The sequence below is a fragment of the Odontomachus brunneus genome, unplaced genomic scaffold (assembly GCF_010583005.1).
Source record: "Odontomachus brunneus isolate Ranch 3 - 2012 unplaced genomic scaffold, Obru_v1 Obru_scaffold_049, whole genome shotgun sequence".
NCBI lineage: Eukaryota > Metazoa > Arthropoda > Insecta > Hymenoptera > Formicidae > Odontomachus > Odontomachus brunneus.
The window spans coordinates 2,054,242-2,069,510 of NW_022639499.1; the positions used below are offsets into that span (position 1 = coordinate 2,054,242).

Below are 15,269 nucleotides of genomic sequence, written 5' to 3' on the forward strand. Positions count from 1 at the left end.
AGAGAGAGAGAGAGAGAGAGAGAGAGAGAGAGAGAGAGAGAGAGAGAGAGAGTGTGTTTGTGTGTTAGCGAGGAGCGAAGTAGAATCGACGAGACGCGCTGCTTGTTGATAACGACTCGATTGCTGCGGGTAATCCTTCGGGCGAGGCAAAGTTAATACGAGCGCAGCCGCGCGCGCGGCTTCACACGTTTCTCCTCCTGGCGTTGTTGCTCTTGTCCTTATCAGATATACAGGCGAGGATCACAGGTCAGAAGGAGCTATACATTAGGAAAGGCAGCACAATCAGCCTGACCTGCACCATCGAGCTGCAGGATCTACCCCCGAGCAACGTGACCTGGTACCATGCAGGCGCGGTGATCGATTTCGACGGGCCAAGGTACGAGGAGTCGGCCGGCGATTAAGCTCCGCGGCGCGCAATTAGCCGCGCAATGGAATCATTGTTCAATGGCATTATTGCGGACGATCACGCGTAAACACGCGCCGGGCAAATCGGCCAATTAGAGATTGAATTAGAGTGATTCCTTGGCCCCGACGTTATCTCCGCGCGCGAGGCTCACGGCGGTCGTTCAACCGTAATGCAATTCACTCTTCAAATGATCGGCCATTAAGAAGGCCACATTTATATCTTTAATAGCGGAACATTCGCACATTTGTACGAGGGGAGATTTCCAAACTGAATGTCGCCTTCCTGCCACTTTCGCGGCAAGAGTTTAATTAATTTATAGAGATATCAAAAGCAGAAGTAAGCTCTCATTTTTGTCGTCTCTTCTTTTCTTAATTACGCCTTATACCTATCAATTGATACAACATCTTACAGCATTATCAAATTAAGACATGATTTTCACCATCAGTGTTGAGCATTGATCAATTAAAACTTTCTTTGACGAAAATAATTGGCAAATCAATAAACAAAATTAATTAATCGTCATATATGTAATCACGAATGACTTAATTAATTGATAAAATTGATTACTAATCTGCATATAATCAATTATATCAAGTTTAATAATTAATTTCATTATTTGGTAAAAGTACTTGTGATTTTATATATTATTCATCAGTAATCAGTAAAGTAATCCTACTTATCATTAACAAATTAATTATCGTTTTATAATAATATATAATTATTTTGATTATTGATTTGCCGATTACCGCAGTCAAAGAAAATTTTAATCCGTTAGTGCCCAACAGTGGAGTCCTATTATAAATTGAATTTCGCCTCAACAAAATTGATACATTCCGTTGCAATAATTTAATGGAGACCAATCTATCTTTAAAAAAGACCGATTGCGTGTCTGTTGAAATCGCGGGTGTCTCAGGTTTTTTACCCTTTCTGCTGCTTCTTTTCAGAGAAATTTCAAATTTGTATATCTATATATGTTATTATATGTAGAGAAAAATAAGTTAAATAATGACAATACAAGACAAATTTATTTTTAATTTGCTGTGAGATACTCTTGATAGGATCGAGAGAGTTAAGTCGTCATAAGAGAGACCCGAATAAACATGAGCCACGTTCGCTTTGGAGACTTTTACGCTGAAACTATTATTCTCTCTTTGTTCGGTGTGCAACAAGAAACGAAGATAGAATGATATTATCAGCACGAGAGCGACCAAAGCGAACGCAGCCTTAATGTAAGGCGGAAATGAGAGTAGAATCGCGTTATGCAACCTCACATTGCACACGGAAAAAGAAAGATTTGGTTGAATTAACCAAATATCTGGTCGAATATGAACGATTCAGAAATTCCGATTGAACTAACCCGAATTCTTAACAAGGTAGACTAACCAAAAATCTTGTTAACTTAAACAGAATTCGGGTTACTTCAATCGGAATTTCTGGATCGAATTTCATATTCGACCAGATATTTGGTTAATTCAACCAAATCTTTCTTTTTTTTCCGTGCAGGATGCCGTCAGCTGATCGTCGGACCACGTGGTCGCCCGACCACGTGGTGATTGACAGCGTAAGCGCTTGCGCGCTGCAAAAGCCGAGCGAGCAAGTGCGGCTATACGGCGCGTCGCGTTCGCTTAGAGCCGAGCAACGCGCGCTGAAACTTTAAAGGGCCATAACGCGAAAACTATTCGACGCAGAGGCGAAACAAAAAGCAATTTTCTCGGCGCGTGATCCCGCGCGCATCGACGATACTCTCTTTACATCGATTTTTGCAGGATTCGCCGCGGCCACATTCTCTGATACGAGAGTAATCCAAAAAGTGAAGACCGTTTAGCTTTAAAAAATTGAGGAAACATTTTATTTTATTCGATTTTATATCTTTTTTAAACAGTACCTTATTCTATTTTTCTGCACATAATCATCTACTTCATTTAAGCATTCGTCATATCTGTTCACGAGGTTTCATATATCGTTGTTACAGTCATCCACTGCCAATCCATTCAACCAATTGCTGATTGCAATTCGTCGTCATTTCTAGTGCGTTTTCCACCTGGGAACTCTTTAAGCTCAGCTCAAGAATCGAACACTCCGTACTTCACAGTCGGCAGGATTTTGTACAGTAGGGTTCATTTTCAATTTCTGTGACGCAAAACGTTCCCAGAAGTACGTGTTAAAGCACATGATTTTCGGGACACTAAAGCTGCGTTCGGGAAGACGCTATTTAGCGCTATGAGTGTGCTCTGTCCTTATTTGTTCCTAAAAATTGAACAAGAACAGAGGACGCTCATAGTGCTAAATAGTGTCTCTCCGAGCGCAGCCTAAGAAAACAGGTAAGCAAAACGAGTCAACCGTAAATTGAGGAGAGGGAATGATCTGCGTAGCAACTATGCGCAAATGGTCTTTACTCTATGGATTACCCTCGTAGATTAATTCACGGAATATTCGCGAATTCTATTTCGCGCTGATGACATGATTTTTATCTCGCGTTTATGATATGATTATGGTGCGATTCCTACTTCATTTGTGCTAGAATTATAACATCTCAAAGAATAGAATAACAATCTCATCCTTAGTGATCCTCATCCTCTCATCCTTTAAATCGTAGAATATCTTACTGTTACATATGACTTCAAGGAAATTCTTCTGAAACCAAAAGAAAAATATTCTCAGCGCAATATTCTTAAAGTCAGAGGGATTTCGTCTGTTACCCACAATACGAGTCTTTCTTGCCGCGTCTTTCGTACCGCGCTAAGACGGCATTCTGCCTCAAAAGAGTAAACATGTTCCTCCTCTCCGATTCAAAAGAAAAACAGAATAATATCTAGTAGATTTCCAAACGCAGAGAGTGCCTGTTTCGTGACAAGAGGAGTGCTTCTTCGTCGGTAAAAGTTTTCGCTTAGAACAGCGGAAATATGACCTTGCAACTAAGACTCCTCTTTTTGCGTGACGATTCCTCTGCTTGCTTCAGCGAGTTCAAGTCACGTGTTTACCTGTCATTGCAAAGCAGCCCGTGCAGTATCCGCGCTTGTATTATTTATCCGACGAAAGATACCTCGTGTGATAGCGAGTTCATCGCGATCGGGGAGGACGGGGGAGGGAATGGTCGGCAACGGGCTGACGTAAAACACGGGTATGCGGGTCCGAGAGGAGGTGCTTCCGAGGGGAATACGTAAACACGCGATAAAGCACGCCTCCATGGATTTTGGCAGGAACTTTCGCAAGTCAGCTAACGCTTTTACGTTCGGCAGGGGCGGCGTATCGCTGGAGACGGAGAAGGGTAAGCGGGGCACCACCAGCAAGCTTCTAATAACGCGCGCCCTCCTTAACGATAGCGGTAATTATACATGCGCGTCGAGCAAAGTCACTCCTGCGAGCGTCATGGTGCACGTACTAAACGGTGAGCAAAATACCGGGGCGCAGTTGCGCCGGTATTGCATGTATGTGTGTATGTGTGTGTGTGTGTGTGTGTGTGTGTGCGCGGCGTGTGGGAGCGATAGTTAATTTCGAAATTCTCCGCCGAGCGAGCGAGAGAGCGCAACGAGATTATCCCCGCGGCACTTTGTGATAAGGGAATATTTGTTTTAATTCCGAGCCACGCGTCGCGCCGCGTCGCGTCGCGTCTGTCGCGACGCGCGAGTTATGTGATACATGCGTGGCGCTCTCTCAGATTTCGCCCTGGGCTTCATTACACTAATGTATTTGGCGTAAATAATGCGGCTCGCCGTTCAAATATTAATTGCCTTTGTGATAACTGCTTAATACGCCGCGACAGGGAATGGAAGAGCGAGCGAGCGAGAGCGAGACAGAGAACGAGAAAGGAAAACTGTTTACCGTGTTCGATAGTAATGACCGCTCTGTGCACGTAATGTTTGTACATCGTGCTGCAAATAGTGCAACGCGGCGCGTTGTCACGTACGTTATTTTAGTCGCGTTAATGGAATGTAAACGCGTGTTGTATAATAATAATTTCTGGTATCGCTGTATTTAATCGTGAGTATTGCTTCGACACTCGTAACGCACGCGCGCACATACACACACACACACACACACACACACACACACACAGAAAAATACCATTCCACTACTAAGAAAAGCGATTACTCAGTTTACATTTCTTCTCTTACGAAATAATTATCTTCAACAAAGAATATTTTCTTGGCCTGAAAATATACTTTCTTATCAGGAATTTGAGAAAAGCTCCTTTGGTCAATGTACTGAAAAGCAGAATTTATTTCCTTTTAGGAACATCACAAAACTTTGTTAAAGAAAAAGTTGGTTCTATGCAGTAGACAAATCGAATTTTTCTTTTAATATTCTTAATTAAAATGCTAAATTTACTAGAATTTAAAATGAATTTTGAATAAAAATTTGTGATAGATATGTGGATATATAAACTTATGAAATACTTGAGAAAACTAACATTCACTTGAATATAATATGTATTTTTGTGCACACACACAGACAAATATCATCTTGTTTTATTGCTACAACAAGAGATTGTACATTCAGTTTAGATTCCTTTTTTAAAGCAATGATTATCTTTAACAAAGGGTATTTTCTTAGTGAAAGTCTGTAAATATACTCTCTCATCACGAATTCGGTAAAAGCTCATTATGAGTATATTCAAAAGATTTTATTCTCTTCACAAGAATATTATAAAACTCTATTCAGGAAAAAGTGAGTTCCATTCCATTGGCTGGTTGATTCGATTAGTAAACAAATCAAATTTATATTCACTTAATACTTTTAATCAAAATGTTAAATTCAGAATGGTTCCATTTTTAATAAATTTGACACTTACGATAAACCTGTGACAGTTTTGCCGATATAAACTCATGGAATATTTGAAACAACTAACACGTACTTGAACGCAGTATGTATTTTTCAGTGTACAGAACGGTTGATTGGCGTGTCTATGTGTAGCCGAGTCTTCCCGGCGCAGCTGACGTTCCCGTAAAAATCTTCAAAAATTACTAGGGACGCGATCCTTTTTCTTTCTCCTTCATTGCGTATCACTTGTCTCGTCTCGTTTCGCCTCGTCTCGTCTCGTCTCGCGCCTCCACTTTCGACGAGTCCTTAATAAATTTAACGTTCGTTAGCGAGCGCATCTGAGAAAGATCGACGAGAGACTCCGTCTCCCGGTAATGATCGCGGAGGGAGCGCGAGGCAGAGACAGAGAGACAGTAAGAGAGAACGGGGAAGAAGCGACGTGTTTCAGCCGTCCGCTGTAATTTTCTTTCCAGGCGAGCATCCTGCAGCGATGCAACACGGCGGCACCGGTGATGCAAATAGGAGACTCATTCTGCTCGTCCTGATTTTCCTCGTCGATACGATGTTTCGGTGAGCGTCGCCGCCGTCGATCTCTCTTCCTCCTTGTGCGCGCACACACACTGGGGGCTACTTCTCAATCATTCGTTCCGAGGACCCGCGCGGGAATATCTGCCGCCGCCGTCGAGGCGATGTAATAATCCACGGGACTGTATATAGCGCGCGATTTTCCGCCAGGGAGAAGCCATACTTCTCCATTTTCGTTCTCATCGTCGTCCCCATCCAGAGGCCGGAATATGTGTTTTAACGCTAATTTAGAGCCACCACTGCTACGTAACGTACGTTCCAGCCGCATCGTCTTAATCGGATCTCCGATTCGCAGCCCCAATCATCCCCTTTTCCAATGCCTTCTCCCTCCCCCACTTTCTCCATTACCTGCTCGCATTTACCTGTCTGGAGACAGGTAAATACCTGTCGCGAATACCCGTCGAATAAGCTGCTCAAATACAATACCCTCGTCCGAGATGTCACACACAGTACGAATGTAACATGTATGTAATATAATAAACCTTTTGGAGTTATACGATCTGTGTGCGTTTTGTGTGTCTGCGTTTGTATCGATTACACAATCCACCACCGTGACAAAAATATCCTCTCGCTGTGTTATTCTCCCTCTCCACTTTTTTTCACAGCCATCCAGTCCGGCAACGTGAAAGCGGCGCGTGATGTTTTTAAAACAAACACATCTCCCTGCGATAATCTTATCCCCGTCGACGCAATGGTATTATCATTTGGCGTGGATGAAAACGTTGTCTCGCGGCAGTTGCTAGACACGAGCGCTGTTGAGCTGTGTAGATCGGCAACAGTAGCCCCCGGAGATTAACACTACAGTGCTCGATGGAGTCGAGCTGGCTCTTTTAAGATCCTCTTGTTATCGCCAATTCTGCTTCTTATGGCTTAGAGAAAAATCTCGTGACATTTAAATGGTTAACATAGTTGAATTTATCCTGGCCAAGAGAATCATTTTAACTCTTCGCTTAATTGTCGGTGTTACAAGGACAGTATGTAAATTATTATTTGAGATTTTTAATTCTGATTGAATTTACATATTATTCTGTGTCAATTCACCAGTCTCTTGATACTAATTGTAGGGGACAAATAAGTAATTATTATGATGCATTTTACCGAAGAAAAATATTTACCGAAAAGTATTTACCGAAGAAAAGAAAGAAATGATAAAGGTTTGGAAAAATTATGAAAATTGTTGTATTTTGTTTACAATATAACATGTCTACATTATGCAAATTTTGAATATTAACACGTTCAGAGAAACCATCATTGATACGAGTAATGAGGAACAGAAAAAGTTTTAAAATATTAGAATCGTAAGGGAGTCAAAATGACTCTTCTGGGCATCCAACGAGGGTTGTCATTCGTGAATATTCAACTCTCTAAAGTATAATCAATGTATTCTTCACTGAAATGCTATAATTAATGTCTAGTAAGTATAAAACTGTAATGAATAGAATCTCGCTGAAGGAATCAAATAATAGTAGTGACTGTTCTCATTATTGACGCATTTTGCAAACGCAGACAGTGTCATTGCACGCGAATCGCATGGAAGCCGTTCATTCCGTCGCCAAAAATGCGTAAAGTTGAATTTGGCAATTACAGCGTGTAACGAATTTATGTACCACAAATTTTGCAGCGAACCGTTATTTCTACTCGTGAAAATCAATGAGACATAAAATGAGACATGGGTGTGTTTTTACTGAAAATCAGTGAATATATACTCGCCGATGAGATAGTCGTTTCGCTGCACTGCAAATCCGAGTGTGTTATTTTTAAACGTATAAGCGTATAATTAGCTGGAACTCTCTTCACACGTTTCTTGCGGTTTTAGATCATGTCATTTAACACATTTATGAAATGTAAATAAAAAGTTTATACGTTAAATGACGTGACTTAAGACAGTAAGAAACACGTAAAAGAAAATTCAGCCAATTACACGCTTATGCGTTTAAAAATAACACTCTCGGATTTGCAGTGTCATCGAATCAGAAACATTTTTACCGATTCCACTCTAAGAGAGTACCGTTAATCGTGTACATCTTTGGACTCGACGTATACCTCAGCAGTGAACACTCCAGCAAGAACCCTCGTCCCACCTGATTCCCCTTAATGCACTTTCGACGAGGTTTACCGGGATCAATTGGTCCCCCCGTCGTGCTCGGAATTCTTCCTTGTTGCGGTCTAATAAAATTACAGGCGGCCCACCGACACGTGCGCGATCTCGCGAATGAAATTCAGCCGCGCCAGCTGGAGCGGGGTACATAACTTCGCCCGAGCCGTGTGGTACAATAAATCGCGATGTGCAGTGCTTCGTAATATTTCGCGGTCCGGGCACAATGCCGTGCTATACCGACGCGACCGATGCACTCGGTGTGCAACCGATACAGGGAGCCGCGGTCGGCCGTTACCGCAGCGGCGGCGTTAAGTGCAGTTAAGGATCGGAAGAAACTCATCCATGGGAGAAAGAGAGAGAGAGAGAGCACGCGCGTGACGCGCCTTCTCGATGCGTCCTCGGGCGTCCGGATGCGGCCACAAAGGGTCAGCGGGGGTCGTAGAGCGCGGTCTAGCTGGTATATAGCGGTCCATGAACGGAGAATTCGCGTCCGGAATCATCGCCGTTACCCTTTACCTGCTCGAGCTCGATAATGGAACGGCAGTACTGACGTACGAACGGGCGTTGTCCCCCTCCCTCCCCTCCTTTCCGCCCCCGCGCCGTTCTGGCGCGAGTCCCGCGGGAGTTGCGGATCCTGTCCGGTCTCATTTTATGCAAATCGCGCAGGAGCATCTGTTAGACGACTCCGCTTCGCGGCGGAGTCCTCCCGCGTCGCCGTCGATGCAAATTCATGGCGAGCGCGAAACTGGGATCACCTCCTCCTCCTCCTCCTCCTTCTCCTCCTGTTCTACTCGCGAATTCTGTCGTCGTCGTCGTCGTTGTGGTCGTCGTCGTCGTCGTCGTCGTCGTTGTGGTCGTCGTAGCCGCCGTCGTCCAAGAATCTCCGTGTTGTGCTCCTACCTTCTCTGTCGCGATACCCTTTTCCCGCCGGGGAAACCCAACGCGCAAAGTGTAAAGCGAAAAAGCTGGGCGGAGAGAGCGCGGCCGTGGCGTTAGCGGATGCCCGAAAATGCTACGTGCTCCTGCGAAATTAGAGGCAAAAAAGGAAGCCGGGGAAGAGTCGTGGCGGAGCCTCTTCTCCATTACGAACGAGCGCGGGCGTCGGGACGCGCCGAGACACGTTAAGAGCATAAGTGGATACGAAGGATGCGGCTTGATTAACGTCGGGAGAACGTTCGCCGGATATTCAGATGTACGAGCCTTGCGCTGCCGTCGTGTTTTCTCGTGAACCGCCGGGAGCATAAAAATTTATCACGCACGCAGGAGATTTGTGGCAAAGGCGCGTATTTTCCGTTAACGACGTCGGAAAGCTCTTTCTCTCTTCCTCTTTCTTCCTCTCGAGAGAGATATGAATGTTTCCCGCAAATATCTCACGAACAGTCCGATCAGACACGAAACATCATCGCGCGAAACTCGGCGAGAAGTCGAGTCCCTCCGCGCAGAGTCATTCGTCAAATTTATTCGCGGATATTTTTAGCCGACCTCAAAACAGCAGGTTCTCAGTTTGTTCTCCGTGTGTGTGTGTATTTGCTTGCTTTTAATTATCTTCAATAAAGGTCTTCAATAGATTCTCTGGTATATAGATTTGTTTGTTTGTTCTTTCATAACGCAAGTATCGGAGATATCGAGAGAAAACGATTTGTTATTTATTCAATATGTTATTTACATGGTTCTTGAATTAGATATTATTGAAAAAAAAAAAATTTGATATTTGTAATCATATAGAGAAATAATTACTATATATTATAGTCAAAGGAACTATTTTTTCTTTATTAAACTCTATTGTGATGTTAGCAGTAATAACTTTATATATATATCTATTACAATTTTCATGTTAGAACAACAAAAAAATATGATTAAGGTAAAAAATAATTGTGTTCAATTAAACCAATCATCTTTTTTGTTTCTCAGCGCATTACTTTCTTGAAAATCTGAGAACATCTGGAGATATAGGAGAAAATTTTTATTCTTCACTGATTTCTTAAGGGAGGACTTTTTTAACAGACTTCAATAACAAACTTGCAATAAATAATTGAAAAATACGAAATAGAAAGCTTTTTTAACGAAAATAAATTGCGTTTAAAAATCTCAGAAACCTTAGAATAAAATAAAGTATGAAATAATTGTGATTCAATATTCCTATATTCCTATATCCATTTGCAATTCTATCCTAATAATGTAATATTTTAAAAGTCAGTACAAAAAATTAAATAAAATTAAATACATAATCAATAATTGCACACAAGGAAATAATAAATATAATAATAAAAAGAAGGATATGTTTATTGACTCAATCACTCAGATTTTTGCACTAACTTCTGATATTGTTAGAATATTGAAATAAAATTGTACATATAGAAAAATATATATTGCATTCAGTTACCAAGTGCAAAATAGATTTGTAAAATATTGATTCAAAATCATTTAATATTTTTTAGGAGATTTTTGGGAGACGGTTTGTATATTTTTTTCGTCTTGTGAAACGTTATTACTGTAGTTTTTTGACCAAAAGGCCAGCGAAAGTTTAACGGCTCTAAGAGTCCTATATCTCGACGAAAGTTACGCGCGACCGCAAAAGCTCGGTCGGTTGATCGAATTTTTGGACGCGCCCGCGTTGTCGCTCGAGCGAGTATCGCTGTAATGAACGAGTTTACGCCGTAATCGCGTAAAGCTTTTGAACGCAAAGCAATTTCCCCGAATATTCCGCGGGAAAATCCCGGCACGCGATGGCACCGAAAAGCCATGGAAAACTCATTCCCGTCACAGCCCCACACGACTACGATCCTGTCCATCACATCTGGTTTTGGACCGCTGATAATATTTATAATATTAATGCACGATCTGCTTTATTATGCCGGGAAAGTGCACAATCCCTCCCCTCTCCTCTCTCTTCCTCAGTGGAGTCCCCGAGGACTGTATTAATAGTCATTGCTTGAAACTTGCCTCAGGATACTCAGTTTTGAATTTAGAGCTAGGATAATTGTCCAATATTACTGTATCTATTTCTATTAATGTGTGCTTTTCTATTTAAATAAGCCATAAAGAGAAAACTAGCATAAATAAATAGAAAAAGTATTTTTTTTACAACTAAGTTGAAGTATTAAACTTAATAAAAATACCTTTTCTATTTATTTATATTAGTTTTTTTGTAGCTTATTCAAATATAATACAAAGGAACACTAATAGTAAACACTAACAGTAATATCAGTAACAGACAGTTATTCTAGATGTGAAACTTTCAGCTGAATTGCGACTGGAGATATAATGTCGCATATATTATGTGATTCAAGTAGAAAAACTCAAATGTAATTCTAAATTCATATCTGAGTACCTCACGTAGGACAGGTTTCAGGTAATGACTATTAATACGGCTCTCCGAGCTCTCCAACGCGACATTTTTCGCGCCAGGATTCACGCCGGGATTCACGCCCACAGCTAGGATTCTTTTTCCTTCTTGCTTTCAGACACGATCTAAGCGAGACTTTCATCAACAGCCATGTCGTTTGACATCGGTCGCGCTTGATTCGACCTGCGATAAGGACGTGAAGCGCGTGAACCACGCGGAGCCGGCTTGAATTATTCGAGGAATGCACTATACACGCAAATGCGGCCTTTATCAGAAAGGGCTCTCCCTCTCTCTTTCCCAGAGCGCGCGCCCGGCTCTTTTACAAACGAAAGAACGATGCTCTTGTATCCGCGAGCTGCGCGCGATACGAAAGAATGCGGCGCAAGATACGTGGCTGGTAAGACACGTCTGCAAAAAGCGGAGAAGGAAAATCCAGGGCGCTTTCCCGCCGCCCCGCCCGATTCGCAATTTATCCGCATTTCTCCGCATGACAGTTCCCGAGCCGTTGTCAGCCGGGATAATGGATTATTTTAGAGAGTCCGCCGGGGTCACATCGTCGTGTCGTAACATAGATCCACGGGAGCCGTCGGTAAAAAATGTCTAATTGTTTTCAATTAGACTGCACCGTGAGCGCGCGGTGGAGACGAGAGAAAGAAAATACACGATGCGTCAAATTGGCGAATGTTCAGGTGAGAATTCGTTATTAGTTCTACTTTGAGCCTGAATGTCCTAACATCTGTATATCCTGAAAGGATCGTTGTGTGTGCGTAACATACACGGAACTGAAATTTTACTTCGCGTCTCCGAATGGCAGGAGACATCAAATACCACTCGTAGATTAGAAAGAGAATTTTCCGGTAGAGGTTAAATAGAATCAACAGAGTTTGATTTATACTTCAGAGTATCGAAATAAATGGAATACTGAGGTCAAAGTGCGATCAAAATATCGACTCGGGTTATCACGAATAACTGTCACGATTTCGTCGAGGCTGTCTGCTCGCGAAATATGCTCCTGCACGATGCGATCGTGCTATCGCAATAATATACGGAGAATTGTGCAGTAAAAATTACTGCAGAATTTCTCAACCGAAAAGGGCAGATCGACATTCTGCAGTAATTTATTATTCTTTTATCTCACACGTGCCACATGCATTTTAGGAATTAAAATATGCTACTAAAAAGTTTGCTATGTTTTTATAATGAGGGAAAAAATATGAAACAATACAATGTTTATTTAGTGGGTATTAGTGATATATTTACTCGAACCTAAATTCTTCCATTTAAAAAGTATAGTCAATTGTCTTTGTGAAAAGTTAAGGCTTTCAGAAAATGTACATTTTCTTACTTGAAAAATATTCTGTTATAATACCGCAAGTAAATCTGTTATCACAGTACCGCGGGCGTAATAATAATTCTTTATTTCTTCAATATTTTTTCTCTCGGTGTAGCGAAATTTGCTGTACGTTCCTCAGTTTAAGGTAGACCTCAGTGACGGTTTACTTCTGCGCTACTGGAAACATAGCAAAATCGAAAAGAATTTCTATGAAAACGACATTACTTCCGCATGTACTTCCGCTTTGCTATTTCCATTCGTGCGTTTCGTTGGTTTCCTTTGGTCTCGTGAATTGCGACACTTATTCAACTTTTGTAGAATTTTATGTATGCTTTTTGCGTAATTATGCGTTTCGCCTTCTCGATTTCTTCCTTTTCCGCAATTCGGGTTAAGGTAACGATAGCAACTCTTTTCAGCCGCGATACATTCATTTCACGTGTTATGTCTCCAATAAAGCTATTACGGCTACTATTATCACGCATGCCAGATGATCGAGAGGGTACATTATCTGGAGGAGAGCAAACACGTCGCCGCGCCCGCATAGCTCTCCATCGGCGCGTCGCTTTTTCGGGAGAGGACGATGATCCTATTATACCCGCTTAAGTCAAATACGAGTGGGACGAAAGTTTCGGCCTGGACTTCTAAGAATTTCGCCCGTGAAACTAGAGCGGGCCGCCGGCGCATTAGACGGCCTGTACCGGCGCCGGTAGTTTTATCGAGTTAGTCGACGAGTTTCTGTGACACGTTCGCGAAAGTTAGCCGCGTAACTGCTGATCGTTCGGGAAATTCTGTCGATTGTTTATCCAATCGACTTCGCTTTTATTGGACACACGGTGAAAAAAATTCGAATGTATTTTTTTATTTTTTATTCTCTCTCTCTTTCTCTTTTTTTTACCAGAAAGACTCGCCGGCTCGCTCGCCTTTATCACGCGCGCTCCGCACACAGGCGTACGAATACGGGATTATCTATAAAATAACGGAAAGAACGGGAGAAAATTACAGTTAACTGAAATCATTACTGGCGGTAAAATAAAGCAGCGCGAAGTAATAATGACGACGTTACGGTGTAATGTACGGTGTGCGGCCGTTACAGCTGCAATAGTTTCGGGTTATGACACCGTACGATCGTGATAACGACGTCATTATAATGATAATCACAGTCGCGATAATTTAAATAGTTTTATTGTCCGCCAGTATCGTAAGCGGTACACGACATTCCGAGGAAATGAGGAGGAGAGAGAGAACGAAAAAGGGAGAGAAGAAACATTCTTTTATATTCCGGACACGCGAAGCCACCGCGTGACGAAAACCGTCGCTTACTCTGTTTCGATTATCGCGAGATTCTGCGGGGAAAGGCGCGCTTCGTGTGCTTCAGAGCTATTTACTTTATTTCCTTTGCCGTTTTCAATATACTGCACTCGTTGATGCGCGCGCGCGTTCGCTCGCTCGCTCGCCCAAGTATCGCTGATTATAATTCCACGATAGTTATTACAGCGATCGCGCGGAATAAGTCCCCAGCCAGCTGTTTTCAGCATCGTTGCGCCGAACGGCGCAGGCAAATTTGCCTTAGTTTGTCAAAGGTTAGTACTTAACGTTCTACCGTTCAAAGCTCACCGAGTGCCCGAGGGCGTAACTTCCCCCATATCGATCGCGGTGTTTGCAACAGCAACGCGCGGGATGAACGCGCGGTTCGTTTGTGGCGCAGGATCATCTGCAATTGACAAACCGTGTCAATTCCCGGGACGCCCCAACTTGCCCGATATCGATTTCGATCCGATACTTGACGTTTACGCGGCGCCTGACTTCGAGGTGCCCGACAAGCGAGACTTACGAGGGACACGTGTGCACGAGGGAGCGACCGCCGCTCGGAAGAGTCTCTCCACCCCTATCGTTATCGTCGCGCACAGCGATATTCTCCTTCCGCCGTTCTTTAAGCAAGAATATCCCCTCGCTTGTTATTATAATTTATATATAAGGATTTTGTTGCTTTCTTATGGGATTACAATTACACTTACATCCTATGTTCTTACAATCTAACTTTTTTTTCTTTTCCGCTCGTTTCTACCTGTCACACACACACATACCTCGCTCCTCCCTCTCCTTCCTACTCCTTTTATTACTAACTTATGTCTATTTTAAAACTAACTTAATCTACCTTAAAACTACCTTATTAACTAACTTATTTACATTTTTACATACGTTACATACGCTTTCTCCCCACTCTTCTCCTTTCGTTTCCTTCTCTCTCTTCCTCCCCATCCCTCTCTCTCCCTCACATCCCATTCATTCAGTCGTTCTTCCTCCTCCCCCTCCCCCTCCTTCCTCCCTCTTCCCTTGTCCTTCATTCTCTCCATTTCTTTCATCCACTCCTCTCCCTCTTCCCCCAAATTTTCTCCACCATCTCCTGCCAACTCCCTATTTCCCCATTACTCCCACTCCAACATCTTTCTCAAGCATGCTCCCACATCTCTTCCTCTCCTCCACATATTCTACATCTCCTCTTCTCCTCCTCTTCCCAGTACTTTCCCTCTTTCAACTCATTCCCCAACCTAAACCTAATTACTCTCCTTCATCTCTCCTCTGACCATCCTTTTTCCAGATATTTCGGTATTCCCTCCCCCTTCATTCACCCATACTACCTATTTACTCTAGACATCCTTATCCTTTTCCACCTTTCTTCCTTCTATTTTTCCCTCTCTCTCTCTCTCTCTCTCTCTCTCTCTCTCTCTCTCTCTCTCTC

General features: G+C 42.6%; 1 protein-coding gene across 2 annotated transcripts in view; it reads left to right on the plus strand.

Annotated features, from left to right (window-relative positions):
* Positions 1-6,251, plus strand: part of LOC116845140 (inactive tyrosine-protein kinase 7-like) — a 13,684-nt gene extending 7,433 nt beyond the window's left edge. For both annotated transcript variants that reach the window (XM_032817500.1, XM_032817501.1), the window contains 3 exons: positions 226-376; positions 3,646-3,794; positions 5,641-6,251. In XM_032817500.1, the coding sequence (XP_032673391.1) occupies positions 226-376; positions 3,646-3,794; positions 5,641-5,741 (401 nt within the window). In that variant the 3' untranslated portion in view covers positions 5,742-6,251. The remainder of the gene's footprint in view (positions 1-225; positions 377-3,645; positions 3,795-5,640) is intronic.
* The last annotated feature ends 9,018 nt before the right edge of the window (positions 6,252-15,269 follow it).